General features: G+C 37.0%; 2 protein-coding genes across 4 annotated transcripts in view; both read left to right on the forward strand.

The window, feature by feature from the left end:
* Positions 1–4,900, forward strand: part of LOC106130497 (uncharacterized) — a 56,849-nt gene extending 51,949 nt beyond the window's left edge. Inside the window, exons 10-11 of the mRNA XM_060953888.1 lie at positions 105–272; positions 4,773–4,900. Coding sequence (XP_060809871.1) covers positions 105–272; positions 4,773–4,900 — 296 coding nt within the window. The remainder of the gene's footprint in view (positions 1–104; positions 273–4,772) is intronic.
* A 4,728-nt stretch (positions 4,901–9,628) lies between these two features.
* The window catches only part of LOC106130581 (uncharacterized), an 85,283-nt gene continuing 77,221 nt past the window's right edge, over positions 9,629–17,690 (forward strand). For 2 of the 3 annotated variants that reach the window (XM_013329461.2, XM_060953465.1), the window contains exons 1-3: positions 9,630–10,744; positions 12,087–12,321; positions 16,210–16,324. In XM_013329461.2, the coding sequence (XP_013184915.1) occupies positions 9,947–10,744; positions 12,087–12,321; positions 16,210–16,324 (1,148 nt within the window). In that variant the 5' untranslated portion in view covers positions 9,630–9,946. Of the gene's footprint in view, positions 10,745–12,086; positions 12,322–16,209; positions 16,325–17,690 lie in introns of all 3 variants that reach the window. The other variant, XM_060953464.1, reaches the window with a different exon arrangement.

Here is a 17,690-nt window from a genome sequence, read left to right on the forward strand (position 1 = left end):
CCTGACCCTTTACCAGGACGTCCTTAATTTGATCAAGATACGTTCGTCTAGGTCTTCCCATACATAAAAATTACTTTTGTTAAATTACTTATTACTCTTGCCAGTCGACAAATTAATCCTGACCGCGCGTCAGAAGCTGAACGTGCTCATCCAGGCGATAGCCAAGATGGAGGTGACAGCCGAAGTCAGGAACAACGCAAAGATATTCTACCACAACATCCTGGCGAGGTTCATGAGGGACCACTACAAGGAGGAGGTGGCCGCTGAAGGAGGTAAGACTTTTAAATTCTTTGTTTCATACATACATACAATATACATACATAAAATCACGCCTCTTTCCCGGAGAGGTAAGCAGAGACTACATCTTTCCACTTGCCACGATCTCTGCATACTTGCTTCGCTTCATACACATTCGTAACTCTCTTCATGCAAGCTCGGCGGTTTCGGGTACTCTTGACCTGACCCTTTGCCAGGACGTCCATAATTTGATCAAGATACGTGCGTCTAGGCCTTCCCACTCCGACCTTTCCCTCCATTTCTCCTTGTATATCTGCTTAGTCAACTTACTTTCATTCATGCTCTCCACACGACTAAACCATCTTAACATACCCTTTTCTATTCCTGTAACTAATAATGTTCAACAGCGTATTTTTCTTATATGTTCATTGTTTAAATTCGTCACTGTCATTGGCACAAAATAAGCTTTTATCTAGCTGAAGTCTAGAAATGCGTTTTAGTGCATTGAAATCACATCCCAGACAGTGTCAGGTTTCAATATAAAACAATGTCGTTTCTTAGGATTTTCCAAGGGCTTAGTGGGGTGGTGGGTGGGTGGGGTCATGGGGGAGGTCTGTTGATGTCCCACAAGTTTAATTAGCTGAAAAAAAATGAGATTATTAAGTTATTTCAGAGCGCAACTACAATTGATTAAAAATTTTAATACGCAAAATTGTATTTAATACGCAATATTGAAACTAGCTGTTGCCGGTGACTTTGCTCACGGATAAGATTGTCCGACAATTTCAATACATAAAAGCTGAACTTAACTGAAGCTAACCCCCTTAGATGGGTGAGGGGGCAAATTTTTCTATAACATTTTTTTAAGTTGGGCCAAACCTATCAAATCTGAGAAAACCGCATTTAAATCGGAGGAATAGTTTTCGCGTGATGTGAGTACAAACGTACAGACTGACAAACCAAACAGATTTTCTTTAAAAAAAATATATTTTTGGTCTTACATAGATCGCCTATATCGATTTTTTGTGTCTCTACTTGCTTGCAGGTTGAATGGCACACATACACATTTCACGTCGTTTTATCTTACGGGATACGAAAAGACTAGCTCGCTGGCTAATATTTATAAATAATTTGTTTTATACATTCCAGTTATATTTTACACAAAATATTATTATCTATGGTAGAACGTGTCGACAAATACGAGTATTCACTTGAAACTTCTATCATTATTTTTCCACCTCGTTTCAAGAATATCATTATAGTGTATAGAAGGTCGTAGCATCTCGAGTATTGCAGTTTAAAAAATAAATTAAACTTTTTAATGAGATCACTGCAATGGCAACATTGGCCTTGAGTCAGAGAGAAAATACTTATTTTCTTTCAATGTCAATGTTTCTGATTTGAAACGATGCATTTCAATGTCAATCAATATGCTCACAAAATTTCATGGGAATCGGTCGAGCCGTTTCGGAGGAGTACGGGAACATACACGAAGAATTTTATATATATGTATGTACTCGTATACATAAGTCTCGCACTTACTTCGGGGCTAAATAAATCTGTGTAATTTGTCCCTTATACTCGTATATATGTATATATATTAATTTATTTATTACTCTTCGTTCAGCGGTTATAAATACCGGCTTTATTCTCTATAGGAAGGTTGTTGCAAGTGACTTTGAAATTTCTCGGTCGTTCATTATTCTAAATAATGAAGTCTAGATAGATGCAGCTTACCACAAAGCATTGTACGCCGGTCCGCTCGCCCACCGGCGCTGCGCTATCTTCTTTGATCTGTGCTCTTAAGAAAATGAAATAATGTAAGCTCCTTACACAATCTACGCTGACCATCTTGCTTTCAATGTTGACATAGAGCTTGCACTTATTTAAATATTGAAATTAAAATAAAATTTTCACCAACATCTTGGAAATTTTTAAGAATTTTAATAATCAACACTAATTATATTATTCCGAGTTTCAGCTCGTGATAGTAATAATATTTTGTACCAGTTATCTTTGTCATAAAAGCACTTCAAAAATTTTACTTTTGTCAATATTTCTAGAAGTTTTGTTTTAAATCTTTAAATAGTAACAAACAAATACTTATACCGTGTGGTTCTTGAAACTTTAATACAATAGAACCACTCCATATATCTGGCCTAACGGCCTCTGTGGCGCAGCGGTAGTGGGCTTGTCTGTGACACCGGAACTCCCGGGTTCGAATCCCGACCAGGGCATGATGAGAAACATTTTTTTTATTGGCTGGCTGGATCTTGGATGTTAACCTATATAAAATATTTATTATAAACATATAGTATCGTTGAGTTAGTATCTCGTAACACAAGTTTGGAACTTGCTACGAGGCTAACGCAATCTGTGTAATTTGTCCGGTATATATTTATTTATTATTATTATTATCTCTTAACCGTGGATGTCGTAAAAGGCGACCAAGAGATAGGCTAATAAACTTTGGGATTCCTCTTGTAGGCGATGAGCTAGCAACCTGTCACTATTTGAATCACAATTCCATCGTGACACCATACAGATGAACGTGGCAATTCAGTCTTCTCAAGACTGTTTCCCAGGCTCTGTTTACCCCGCAAGGGTTATAGACGTGACTATATATATATATATATGTCCCACGGGACAACTCAATGGGACTATACTGAATACTATGGAATAGAATAGAATAGAATAGATTTATTTTCAAAATTGGATACAAGGTATCACTTATTGACGTCACATAACTCAAATCTAATTATAACTACTACCGCTTCCAAAGCGCATGTGTAAAAGAAGCGGCGGAACAAACTACACTGCAGTATTTTCATTGGATGTCAATTTACAAATATGTATAGATCACTTAAATCTAAATCGTCGACGAATGCACATTGTCTACATTAAAAAACATGAATGAATGTAGAACTAACTAACTACATGTATCGGAACCTCTCAACCGCTCATGGTTATTCTTCAATGCGCACTCTCATTGAAAATTGATTATTCTACTTACTTGAAAGCATCAAGGCTGACTTCAGACAGGCATCGCGGCGTTGCAAGTGCACCCTCTGTGAAGTCTCGATGTACCTAATACTCACCACGTGTACCTAACCCCTTACACACGATACGATTTTTTCGCATTTTTATTTTTTTGTTTATTTGTTTGTAAATACTTTTTTGTACATAACAAATTTTTAGTAGTACATAAAAAGACATTGAAAGTAACAATGCACAAGGGCGGACTTATGCCTGTGAGGGATTTCTTCCAGTCAACCAGGTTATTCAAAAAACATAATTCAAGTTAAGGGATTCTTTTTTTTTATGTCTACATTCTAAACAAGACTTAGCTGATAATTTTGTTTAATTTTTTCTCAAATTTTATCTTGTTAATATAATGCGGTATACATGGCACATACATACATAAAATCACGCCTCTTTCCCGGAGGGGTAGGCAGAGACTACCTCTTTCCACTTGGCTCGATCTCTGCATTACTTCTTTCGCTTCATCCACATTCATAACTCTCTTCATGCAAGCTCGGCGGTTTCGGGTACTCTTGACCTGACCCTTTACCAGGACGCCCTTAATTGGTAAATGCATGGTACAAAGGTTTCATTTGACTAATGTCATTTTTATACGGATAGCGTAACGAATGATTATTTGTTTTAGGCGATGGGCTAGCAACCTGTCACTATTCGAATCTCAATTCTATCATTAAGACAAATAGCTGAATGTGGCCTATCAGTCTTTTTATCCCATGCGGGGGAGACAGAGCCTTCAGTCTTGATAGACGTGATTTTATGTATTTATGTTAGTAGATATGTATATAATCGCGTAGTACAGTGTAAAGAAATTTTAGTTATATGACCCGTGCAACCACGACATTGAAACTAATTCAGAAGTTTGATATCAATAAACAACGCATATGTGGTCGTAACTTCATGTTATAAGCTATTAAAACCGCGCCCATTAATAATAGAACAACTCCTATGGATGCCGTGAAATACGACTAAGGGATAAGCTAGTACGGTAGGGATTCCTCTTGTAGGCTATGGCCTAGCAACCTGTCACTATTTGAATCTAAATTACATTAAAAGCCATAGAGCTGAACGAGGTTTATTAGTCTAAACCCCCCCTACAACCATAATTTCCGCATGCACGATACAATTAGTTTATTAATTTAACAGTGCCTGATCTCCAACCTGGAACTCAGGAGATCTTAAAGGAATATAAATATGAATAAATATATACGGGACAAATTACACAGATTGAGTTAGCCTCGAAGTAAGTTTGAGACTTGTGTTACGAGATACTAACTCAACGATACTATATTTTATAATAAATACTTATATAGATAAACATTCGAGACCCGAGCCAATCAGAGAAAGTTCTTTTCTCATCATGCCCTGGCCGGGATTCGAACCCGGGACCTTCGGTGTCGCAGACAAGCGTACTACCGCTGCGCCACAGAGGCCGTCAAAAGGCCGTTAAAGGAGTCATCGTTTCCGAAATAAATGTATGTCTTTTTCTTCCATAGGATTGATCGAGTTTGAAATGGAAGACCCCAACGTGCCAAGCCACGCCATTGTCAAGTTGAGGAGCAAGCAGCTGGTGGACGCTCAGGTCAGCGAGTTTGATGTTCCGGCTGATGGCGGCAAGAAGTAATGTGGAACCAGCATTTTAATGCGATGTGATAAAATTTTGGAATAAAATGTATACCCTGTTATGATTTGTTTTCAATTGATTATTTGAATTCGTTGTCATGTGGAACGGTGACACTGTTTTGTTAGCGTCACTTGTCTTAAGACTTGTGGGACAAAATCATCGCGCTTGTCTCACCATGGGACATCACAATGAGAAGACTTTTTAAGGAGAATCGTAACATTGTCTAATTGAGGAGCTGGCATCTGGTAGATACATACATATAGTATATCGCTTTCGGAGTAGACAGAGCCGACAGTTTTGAAAAGAACTATAGGCCAAATATTTAAATAAAAATAATATATATAAACATGATAGAAAGAAAGCTGGTTCTGAAATATCTTCTCTGACTTTCTGCAACTGAAATTGTGTGTAACCAGCATCTAATTACCTTTGTTTTGTAATGAAATGTCTGTTTTTGGAATAAAAGGTACCTATCCCATAAAAATTCTAGTCAGAAGCAAACTAACACTACATACATACATACAATAATGCCTTTATCCCGGACGGGTAAGCACGACGAGTCTATATCTTGCTACATGCCACGACGTCTGCATACTTCTTTCGCTTCATCTCCATTCATAAATCACTTCATGGAAGCTAGCCAGTGAAAACTATCATTAATTTAATTAAAACGTTAGCTAAATACTAGAAAACAGAAAGCAAATAATTATCTCTCCTGGGAATAAGAGAGGTGGCCTGGTTGTACCTACGCCAAAGAGATCAAATGATAAATTACGACACGACCTTTCAGCCTTTGACGTAGTTCCCATTTATATTTTTATTTAATTTATTGTACACAAAAAGATGGATCACCTGATTTGTGTGATAGATGCGAATATAAAAATTAATAGCGATTTTCACAGCTATAGAAAATACATGCCGTGCGGTTCCCGGCACCAATAAAAAAAATAAACCCCACTCAATAGATGTCGTAAAAGGCGGTTAAGGGAAAGGCTAATAAACTTGGGAATACTTTTCAACAAACAGCTGAACGTGGCCTATCAGTCTTTTCAAGACTGTTGGCTCTGTTTACCCCGTAAGGGATGTAGACATGATTATATGTATGTATGTATAGAAAGAGGTAGTCTCTGCCTACCCCTCCGGGAAAGAGGCGTGATTTTATGTATGTATAGAAAATATAAGCAAAATCAGGGTGTGTAGTGAGTCCACACTCGAAATAAAATCACTGCCGCAACTTGTAAAAAAAAAAAAAATTCAGTCGCATAATTTTACAAACTTATTTTACAGATGCAATTCAATCCTAAACGTAGTCTTACAATTTACATCAACGACATTTACAAAAGGTACCTATAGGGTGCAACTAATACCACCATAACTTAAGTTTACCTTCGGGCAAATTAAAATGCATGGACGAATCCCTACTGGCGGCAGGAGGTGCATTAGAAACGATTTATGTGCCTACAACGAAGGAAATAAACTTGGCCTTGAAGGATTCCTTCGCAGGGCTGAAATGTAACACCCTGTAGGTAAACAACACGGCTGCCCTTAATGTAAACTGCAAGGCGATATTGACTGCGAAGCGAAAATAAAACATGGAAAGTATAGAAGTAAAACTAGTATTATACGAGTAATTTAAATTAAGGATTTTATAACCCTCGCATAATATATGGTTTCACGAAAGTCCTAAAGTTTTTAAAGAAGCCCTTTAAAAAAATCACTAGTTACTAACTAGTGCCGTGTGGTTCCTGGCACCAATAGTGCCGTGTGGTTCCCGGCACCAATACAAAAAAGAATAGGACCACTCCATCTCTTTCCCACGGATGTCGTAAAAGGCGAATAAGGGAAAAAACTTGGGATTCTTTTTTAGGCGATGGGCTAGCAACCTGTCACTATTTGGATCTTAACTCTATCATTCAGCCAAACAGCTGAACGTGGCCTATTAGTCTTAACAAGATTGTTAGCTCTGTCTACCCCGCAAGGGATATAGACGTGATTATATGTTTGTATGTATCAAAATACTTTCATGCTTCTTAAAACAACTTCTTAGAAGAACAAAAACATACAGCAGTCTTATGTTATGGACACTCGTTAAAATTTATTTATGCAAGTGAAAAATATACACTTTTACTATTAGCTTGATTTCTGTATTCTCGGCATTTTGTAATGAAATTTAATGACCGTCGACATACTAAGTGTATTACTTTGGTTTGCTTACATTACGAAGTTATGTTTTACCTACTTATTTTTAATGACCTTCTGTGTAAAAAACAGCTGTTACCACTTTCTGTGTCTCAACATAGCGCATTTGCGAATGAATTAATAATGTTAATCGTAGCCTACATATTAACTTAATTTTGGTACCTAACATCGGGATAGGTTAAGTTTCTACAAACCGTAGATAAATTATAGTCACTTACAAATATAGATTGAGAAGATTTTTCCCAGTTTTCCCACTCAATGATAAAAGGAGGGCGCCGGGATTAATCTCCCGCAGGCGAACTTGGAATTCACCGCACGAAGTTATAATAATCTGGCCAGCCGTCTTGACAGACTTCGGAAATCTGCGTGGGAAGGAGGCCAGATGCAACTGTTGTTTCTCTAGCTAAAATGCATTAGACTTACCGATGTTCCGCTTAATCCTTGACCCGGGAACTTGGGATAAGTCCGATTACCGCGTCGACGTGTTAAGGCAGCGCTAAAGTCTCAAAGTCGATTGTCAAATTTGCATGAATTGGCATAGCCGCCAGTAGGGGAAAGTTCGCAAGCACTAACAGTTAGATGATAATCTGGTGACATGTGGTTGGTAGATTTGAAATTTGCATTTAACCTACATTTAGCAGGTACTTAGTTCTTACTTCATTGCCATGTTATTTCAATTTTCGACTAACAGTTGTTTATTAGATTGTACGTGTAGAGTGAGTCAGTCACACAGAGATTTCTTTATAAATCTATACTAATATTATAAAGCTGTTTGTTTGTTTGAACGCCCTAATCTCAGGAACTACTGGTTCGAATTGAATAAATGGTCTATTCAACACAAAAAATATTTTTTCGACCATTTATCGAGGAAGGCTTTAGGCTATATAACATCACGCTGCAACTATAAGGAGCTAAGAAATAATGGAAAACGAAGTAAATTATTCATCCTTGAGGGCTTCAATGATGCCCAAAATAACTATTCTACGCGGACGGAGTCGCGGGCACAGCTAGTGTGTGATAACTATCAAACGCCGGGTATAATTTCCGTAATATGATCACCGCCATATATCAGCCAAGTTTCGGTCATTAAGTCGAAACGGTAACAACTGTAGTTTATCTTAAACTACAGTCTAGTAAGTGACTTAAGAAGCCATCTTGTTACAGTTTCTACATTCATATGTGTTTTAACTGAAGATCAATGGAAATACTGTATTTGAAAAACGCTTAGATATTTTTTTTCTATATAATATAATAATAATAATATATGGTCACGTCTATATCCCTGGCGGGGAAGACAGAGCCAACAGTCATCAAAAGACTAAAAGACCACGCTCTGGTCGTCGCTCGGCTTAATGATAGGATTGAGATTCAACTAGTGACAGGTTGCTAGCCTATCACCTAAGAAAGAATCTGATCAATTCTTTATCATTTTGTTACTTAAAACTGCGCCTGACGTAATTTAGAAGCAATGTAAATTGTTTTCTTCAGTTTTGCATTACAAGTTGCATTTTGTGTTACTCGTAAGTTACTGAGTGCATACATACATACATATGTGCACGCAAGGGATATAGTCCCTTGCGGGGTAGACAGAGCCAACAGTTTTGAAGAGACTGCTGTGATACGCCACCTTCAGCTATGATAGAATTGAGATTCAAATAGTGAGAAGTTGCTAGCCCATCGCCTAAAAAAAAGAATTACAAGTTTGTAAGCGTATACCTTAGTCGCCTTTTACGACATCCATGGAAACGAGATGAAGAGGTTATATTCTTTTCATTATTGGTGCCAGGAACCACACGGCACATTAAATGTATGTATAAGTTTCTCATTTACCGATTTCAACTTTGAATCTGCTTGTACTTACTCGCATAATAGAATTGGAGCTATTGTCATGTAACTTTGCAAGTTTTATTATACTTTAAGCTTATTAGTGACAAGTCAAAGAAAAACTCAGTGGAAAAATCCTATTGTAACACAATATTTTAATATAGATTTATTTGACGAAATATTCGTATTGAAATAATTAGTTTCACATTCATTCATGTTTTTTTTAATGTAGACAATGTGCATTCGTCTACGATTTATATTTAAGAGATCTATATTTGTAAATAGACGTCCGGTGAAAATGCTGCAGTGCAGTTTGTTACGCCGCTCTTCTAAACATGCGCTTTGGAAGCGGTTGTAGTTATAATTAGATTCTACTTTTAGGCGATGGGCTAGCAACCTGTCACTATTTGAATCTCAATTCTATCATTAAGTCAAACAGCAGAACGTGGTCTTACAGTCTTTCGGGACTGTTGGGTCTGTTTACCCCGCAAGGGATATAGACGTGAATGGAAAGAATGGATATCTAATACACTCACGTAATTTTTTATTATTTAATGATTAATCTATGCACTTTAATAACATACCTCTTTGTTTTGTCAGTCATGCAATAACAATACACCTTGAATTTAAAATAAAAATTTATTACGCAAAGGACTTATTATCAATGATTATCAGTAGTTGAGATATCGGCGTGATATCAGCAAAGGAGGCTAAGTGCGGCCAGTTAACGTGTGTGTATTGTGACGTAGGTGCCTACTCCATTATCGTGGTAAAATGAAATAGCGGAGCCACAAATGTTTATTCAACTGTTTAACACCGTCAAACACTGATGGTACATCATTTAGTAACTCAGATACGATTAATCGCAAATATAATCGAGTTCATGATTGCGTTTGTACAAGTGTGAAATTAGTTACTGATAAAGTGTACGTTACAGCATTCGTGGGCCGCCGGTCAAAGTTATGCGAACACTGTGTCAGTGGTGGAGTTTACACGCGTAGTGATTAACTAATTACCGTTAAGATGGATCGTTTACGGCAAAAAACTAAGAAAGATAAGCCGAAATACGCGGACAAGGAGAAGCCGCCTCTATTCATAACAGATGTTAAGACTATTAGAGAGAATCTTAAAATTAAAGAGATATTGAGGACAGTGAAAATGAACAGCAGTATGCGTATCAAAGCGCCACGCGGGAGCAGAGTTATGCAGAACAAGGACTTTAACGACAACGATGAGTTTGACGATCCGTGCAGTGAAACTGTTGCGGATTCACCCAGCGCCATGAACCCAGTGTTGACTGACAAAAGTGACATTGTTGAAGTGACTAATGATAATTGTGTGACAAATGAGAATGTGACACTAGTTAGGAGTAATTCTGAGGGTAGTTTGGCGGTTGTTGACAAAAAGGATGACAATAAAGATGGTTATGCAAATGCAGCAGAAATTCACGGCGAAGACAGTGTTAAAAGTGATTTGAGGACGATACCAGTGATAAAGGCGACATTAGTGGACTGTCCGAAGATTACGAATAGGGACAGAAAGCTGTCATTGGACCAGACAATGTGGCCGAGGAGGCAGAGTTTGTCGCAATCGGAGATTGACCTGCATTCGATAGGGAAGTCGCCGTTGGAGAGGAAATCTTCATTTTTCAGGAAAAAAATGGACAGTTTCCTCAAGAATACGACGGAGATTTTCAAGAAACAGTCTATAAGCAGGAGTAAATCGGAACTCGGGCGCAGAGGCTCGATGTCTAAATCGTTACAATCACTTAATGACAAGACAGAAGTTGATAACAATACGAGCTCTGAATACATTAATCAGGTAAGGAATTTTTACAACAGTAAAATAACAGTCGAAGGTAGATTATCTTGACGAATATAAAACAATCCTGGCCTTTTTAGTCTTTTCGAGACTGTTATTATTGATGGAGACGTAATTATATGTATGTATATTATTAACCAACGACATACCAGGTCAAGTTTATCTTCTTCCGATATGTGCATGAAAATATAGTATTGTTTTGATAAGTTTATAGTATGTTATGGTAATTACTTGTGATTCGTCATGGTCAATAGTTTTAAGAAGAAGGATGAAAAATAAATATAAATAAATAAATACATTTACAGGACAGATCACACAGATTGAGTTAGCCTCGAAGTAATTTCGAGACTTGTGATACGAGATATAAATTCAACGATAAATATACTAGATATATTTAATAATAATTACTTAGATAGATAAAAACCCAGGCCAGGAAAGAAAAAGTTCATTGCTGGCCTGGTCGGGATTCAAACCCAGGACCAACTATGTCTCAGACAAGCTCACTACCGCTTTTATACAAAAAGAAGCAACTGGATTCACCACTACCATTCCTGGATTTTCCTATGAGGATTCCTGGTTCTTCCCCAAAGAGCCTGTAACTGGCACAAACTGATGATGACTGGTTGCCCGTGTGGTTCTCGGCGTTTAGAATAAAACCACTTCATCTCTTACCCATGGATGTCGTAAAATAGTAAGGCTAATAGTACTGCTAAGGATAGGCTTGTGGCGACATCTATACGCCACAGTCGACGCTATCAGTCAAAAAACATGCGAAAATCCTAAATCGCGCAAGCAAAGATTTCACGGATTGGAGCATAAATGTACAACCTCCGACACAACATCGTCTGTCGCGCGGTTCCCCAGGCTTAACTCCTAGCCTGGCGGAAGATCTTCGCTTTGATGGCGGTCGAGCCGAATCATTGTTCCCGCTACAGGCTTATAAATTTATAATTTGATTCTTCTTTTTGACGATGGGCTAGCAACCTGTCACTATTTGAACTGTCACAATTCTATCATAGCCGAACGTGGCCTATCAGTCTTTCAAGACTGCTGGCTCTGTCTACCCCGCAAGTAGTATAGACGTGATTATATGAATTAATTTATCATGCTTTAATGCTGATTTTCAAGAAAAAACATAGCGCATCTAACTAGTGATTCTATTCTCGCGTAGAAATAAATAAATAAACATGTTGCTAGCCTGTCGCCTAAAAAATAATCTTAAGTTTGTAAGCCTATCCCTAAGTCGCCTTTTACGCCACGTTCAGCTGTTGGACTTAATGATAGAAATGAGATTATGAACTCATGACAAAATAGAATACATATTATACTTATTTTTCTTCAGGGCAGCGCCACTAGTCTGCAATCATCAGTTACTGGTCCCAGTAACTCGACACAGGCGAGCCGAGCTAGCTTGGCCGCCAGTCAAGTCAGCTTGACCGCCAGTCAGGTCAGCTTGACCGCTAGTCAGGTCAGCTTGCCCACGAGTCAAGGCGACCGCTTGAGCCCACTGCCAGCTGACCAAGAGAGCTTGACTGGTAGTCGAAATGCAGAAGAAATGTTAACGGGAAGCGCGAATAGTAAGTCGATCCTTTCATACACACATAGATTTCATGTTTATATCCCTTGCGGGGTAAACAGAGTAAAAATCCCGATAAGACTGAAAAGCCTAGTTGAGCAACAGGGCTTAATGATGGAATTGAGATGCAAATAGTGACAGGTTGCTGGCCCATCGTCTACAAGAAGAAACCCAATTTCATTAGCCTTTCCCTTAGTCGACGATAGTCATGGAAAAAATATGGACAATCCATTTATTTTGGAAACATTTTTTAGTTTAAAAAGAAAGTCATGTTATTTTAACATACAAATAGTTATTAAGATGTCGTCATTCGCGATGAAAAGTTAATTTCCCAGTCAAAAACAAAGCCACCTGTAAAAATTAGTTATAAAATAAATCATTCCTTTAAGCGACATGATTTCAAATTTAAACTCAGGCGGGAACATTGCACAAACAGATATTTGCACTTCACCTACTCCGTTAATATAACTTTAGTGCCGTATCATGTTTAGTGATAGGGCACACTGTCTCCGCCTTTTTAAATAGACTCGCCTCGTTTTTGAGTTAGTAATTAGTTTTCGAGATAGGTTATAAATGTACACGTTTTTGAGTCTAGGTTAAAACAGACTCACACATATTATGTTTGGTTGGTCTATTATATATTTATATCTGTCGTCAATTCGAATACCCCACTAGTCTTAAAGGTGGAATGAAGATTCAATTAAAGTGACAAGTTACTTGTCTATCGGCTAAAAGAAGAATCCCAAGTACGAGAAATTAAAGCAGTTTTTGTTGTGCACTGAGATACTTGTAATAGCTCTTTTTAGTTCAGAGGTCAGTCTCTCGTAATATTTGTTATATCTTAATATGTACCATTAGTTTGTTTATGTATGTAGATTCAAGGTTGATAAAATTGAATGTATTTTGAATTGAAGAAGGGCTACCGGTACAAACTATAGTTTCCCTTCATTAACCGACTATGGAACCGCTTAATATTCTCAGAAATAAGGTCAGATCCCATTTAGAAGCTTACATTTGTTTGTATAATAATTCGCAGTCAAAGTTCAATTAATGAAAATAAAACAAGGACGTCTGACTTGATAAACATATTGGCAGAATGTTGATAACAATGGAATCCTCCGTAGTGATCCTTGCATGTAAATTGGAGCATTAAGTGATAACACTAATTCGTAATATAAATAGTTATGTACATATTTTTTTTTTCTAAAAAAAACTTACGTGCAATGCCAAGTACATTAAACTACTAAAATTGATAAGGGATGTTAAAGATGTTTGGAATCGAAATAATTAAAAAGTGGTACATATATTTTAGACAGATTAGGTATGTAGTATAAAATTTGAAGAGTAAGTAACAAATAATAACCTGTCATCTATGCGTAAATTTATAACTCACACCAACAGGTCTCGGAAATTTTTACAACAAGCCTTGCGTTCGCTTTTATCGTGTCCCATCACTAGTTGCATGTCGGAAACACTAGAGGTCATGCTTGTAGCTTCATCCAGCACTAACGGAGGGCGGTGGAGTGAAAACTTGTCCATTGTGAACACCGCTTGTCTATTGTCCACGAAACGACTAGATCCCATTGAGCCGATTTAAATGCTTATCTGGAGATAATAGTTTTTATAACTCATTCAACATTAGCATAGCAATTAGCGAATTACAAATTTGAGTTTGAGTTTTTAAATTAGAAGACAATGCTGAAGTGCAGTGTGTTACCGCTTCTTCTGCACTGACGCCTTGGAAGCGGCAGTGAACTTAGTTTTGAGTAATTTATTTGACATCAAACAATGTTGTGAAACTAAAAGATTGGACAATTATTAAGCGATATGAAGTATCCTATAATAATGAATAAAAATTTTGAATTTTGAATTTAGTATTCTTTTTATTAGTGTCATTGAAGGTTTGAACATTTGGGATTCTTCTTTTAGGTGATGGACTAGTAACCTGTCACTATTTGAATCTCAATTCTATCATTGAGCCAAACAGCTGAACGTGGCCTATTGGTATTTTCGAGGCTGTTGGCTTTGTCTACCGCGCAAGGGGCATACACATGATTATACCTATGTATGTATATATATATATATATACTAGAGGCCGCCCGCGACTTCGTCCGCATGGAAACCCTATCAATCCCGCAAGAACTCTGGGATAAAAAGTAGCCTATGTGTTATTCTGGGTCTTCAGCTACCTACATACTAAATTTCATGGTAATCGGTTCAGTAGTTTTTGCGTGAAAGAGTAACAAACATCCATACAAACTTTCGCCTTTATAATAGTAGTAGGATATATGTCTTTGTGTTTGAATGATTGCATGGGTACATAGATAGTAGTAATTAAATTCAGGCGAAATCTAGTACATATATACATATATAAAATCACGCCTCTTTCCCGGAGGGGTAGACTACCTACCTACATAGAATTTAGTTATGTAGTTCCCTGAAAATGTAATACTTCGATGTAATAATCATTCAAATCTTACTTCTATTTGTGCTGATATATTTGTACCTATGTATGTGAGTTCCGAGAATAACTGCTCAATGTACTTACCATATAATATTAAGTGATCTTAGAATACAGAATCAAATCAGAATGACCATTTAAACGCAACAATTGTGTATTTACGCAGCATACAAACATCATTCATTCATTTATGTTTTTTAATGTAGACTATGTGCATTCGTCCATGATTTAGATTTAAGAGATCTATATTGACGTCCGATGAAAATGCTGCAGTGTAGTTTGTCCCGCCGCTTCTTCTACACATGCGCTTTGGAAGCGGTAGTAGTTATAATTAGACTTTAGTGATGTGACGTCAATAAGTGATACCTTGTATCCAATTTTGATGATAAATCTATTCTATTCTATACTATACTGTAATGTTTATTATTTTGCCGTGTGGCACCAATACAAAAAAGAATAAGACCACTCCATCTCTTTCCCATGGATGACGTAAAAGGCGACTAAGTGATAGGCTTATAAACTTGGGATTCTTTTTTAGGCGATGCGCTAGCAACCTGTCCCTATTTGAATCTCAATTCTATCATTAAGCCAAATAGCTGAACGTGGCCATTCAGTCTTTTCAAGACTGTTGGCTCTGTCTACCCCGCAAGGGATATAGACTTGACTATATGTATGTATGTATGTTTTTTCTTTAACTCCAAACGAGCAAGAAAGCTTGCATTTGATGATTCGGCACATTATCTACACTTATCTCTTCATAGTCTTTTCGACAGCCGTCAAAAATCGGATAGAGCGGTCCAATTCTAAAACGACTTTTCTATTTACATTCAGTATTCTATGTGTAATGACGTTCCACGTGCAAAAATACCTTGTGGCTTATATTAGTTTCCGAAATATTGTATGACAAATTTAGAAAATAGTATATTACGTTTTATTGCTATTTCGTTAACTATATAACCTTCACGTAATGTAATATAAGTATATTATTCCATTTGGACTTTTGCGAATAAGTTATAAGTTCATATTGTGTTCGTAAGCTTATTATAGTAATATTCTTAACAAATTCTGTAGAAAATATATTTATTTTCGGTAAACAGTTACAATAATCAGAATCCTGAGAAGACCTCAATTCTAGATTAGATATGAGTCAGTCAGGGTTTTACATGAATCTAATCCATATTAAGCTCCGGTAAAAGCTGCACTAGACGATCGCGACCATTCCCTTAATCGCCTTGTACGACATCCGTGGGAAAGACATAAATTGTCCTATTAAAAAAAAATCTGAAACTGGAAAAGCGAGTTAGGAACTTTCTAACTTAAATTAACATAATTTAATTTAAGTTTCTAACTTAAATTAACATAATTTAATTTAAGTTTCTAACTTAAATTAACATAATACTAAGTTTCTAACTTAAATTATGTTTACAGATTTGGATGACGCTTACCTGTCCCAAGGTCTGCTGAATAGCAGAGCCATATCGATGAGCTCCGGCCTCGACACAGCGGTCAAAAGAAGAAAACGGAAAACTTCTTGGGCTAACAGGTAACTGACAGCCAAATATTATCTTATATATAAAATTCTCGTGTCACAATGTCCGTTCCCGTACTCCTTCGAAACGGCTTGACTGATTCACATGAATTTTTGTGAGCATATTGAGTAGGTCTGAGAACCGGCCAACTTCTATCTATCTAACACGCGAATTCAGCGGTACTTACACACGCGAATTCAACGCTAGTTACACATGCAAAATTCAGTGCTACTTACACACGCGAATTCAACGCTACTTATACACGCGAATTCAACGCTACTTATACACGCAAATTCTGCGCTATTTACACGGGTGAATTTAGAACTACAAATGAATAGAGGTTTTTCGCAAATTCCACGGGACTATCGCTTTTAATACCGAATGTAAACTACCCTATGTTCTTCTCCAGACACTTAGTTATATATACGCTGAATTTCAAAAGAAATTGGTTTATTTAGTTAACGCGTTTAGAGAAAACAAACAAATTAGCTTCTTCTTCGCATTTATAATATAAGCTGAGACTGGAAAGATGTTGTCTCTGCCTACCCCTCCAGGCGTGAATGAACACGTACAGTGTCATATTGTTTTTTCAATAGCATCAAAGTCGGCTAGATAAATAGAAATTTATCCTTATCAAATAGTTACTTACTGATAAACTATCTAATGCTTTGGTACTAATCTATTTAAAAACAGCTGATTAGAACTTGTTATTAGAAGGCAAATATTAATTTGTACTTCCTGCTGCAAATACGTCTTTTGTCCGGACGAGTTGGTAGAGCCTGCCTAAAGAGATCTACTCACAAGCAACGATCCCTGCATACTTCTTCTGCATTACCCACTTTTTTAAGCATATTTTTTTTTACATTGAATATTATGGCACGAGAATTTTATATATAAGAGTAATACTAACGAGGTAGACGCTAACCAATGTTAAGCATTCATCATTGTATTCCCAAAAGATATATATATCAAAGTACCAACCCTCAACTAAGCCTCACAGGACCAGGAACTTTTAATCTTAAACTTGTGAACTCGGAAGCTTTAAACTTTTCAACTAGTAATCTCACTTATACAATCCGCTTAGACCAACGCAAATTGTTTTGACATGACATATCCGAACGTTTATATGTATACTACCCGGCTTCGCACGGGTGCAAAATTCGGAAAAAATTAAACATAAAAACCTTCCTCTTCAATCACTACCTGTTACAAAAAAACCGCATCAAAATCCGTTGCGTAATTTTAAAGATTTAAGCATACCGACAAACAGACTAAAATAGCCACTTTGTTTTATACTATGTAGTGATACTAGCTGTGCCCGCGACTCCGTCCGCGTGGAATGCTATTTTGGGCATCATTGAAGCCCTCAAGGGTGAATAA

This window comes from Amyelois transitella, chromosome Z (assembly GCF_032362555.1).
Source record: "Amyelois transitella isolate CPQ chromosome Z, ilAmyTran1.1, whole genome shotgun sequence".
In the NCBI taxonomy this organism is placed as follows: Eukaryota; Metazoa; Arthropoda; class Insecta; order Lepidoptera; family Pyralidae; genus Amyelois; species Amyelois transitella.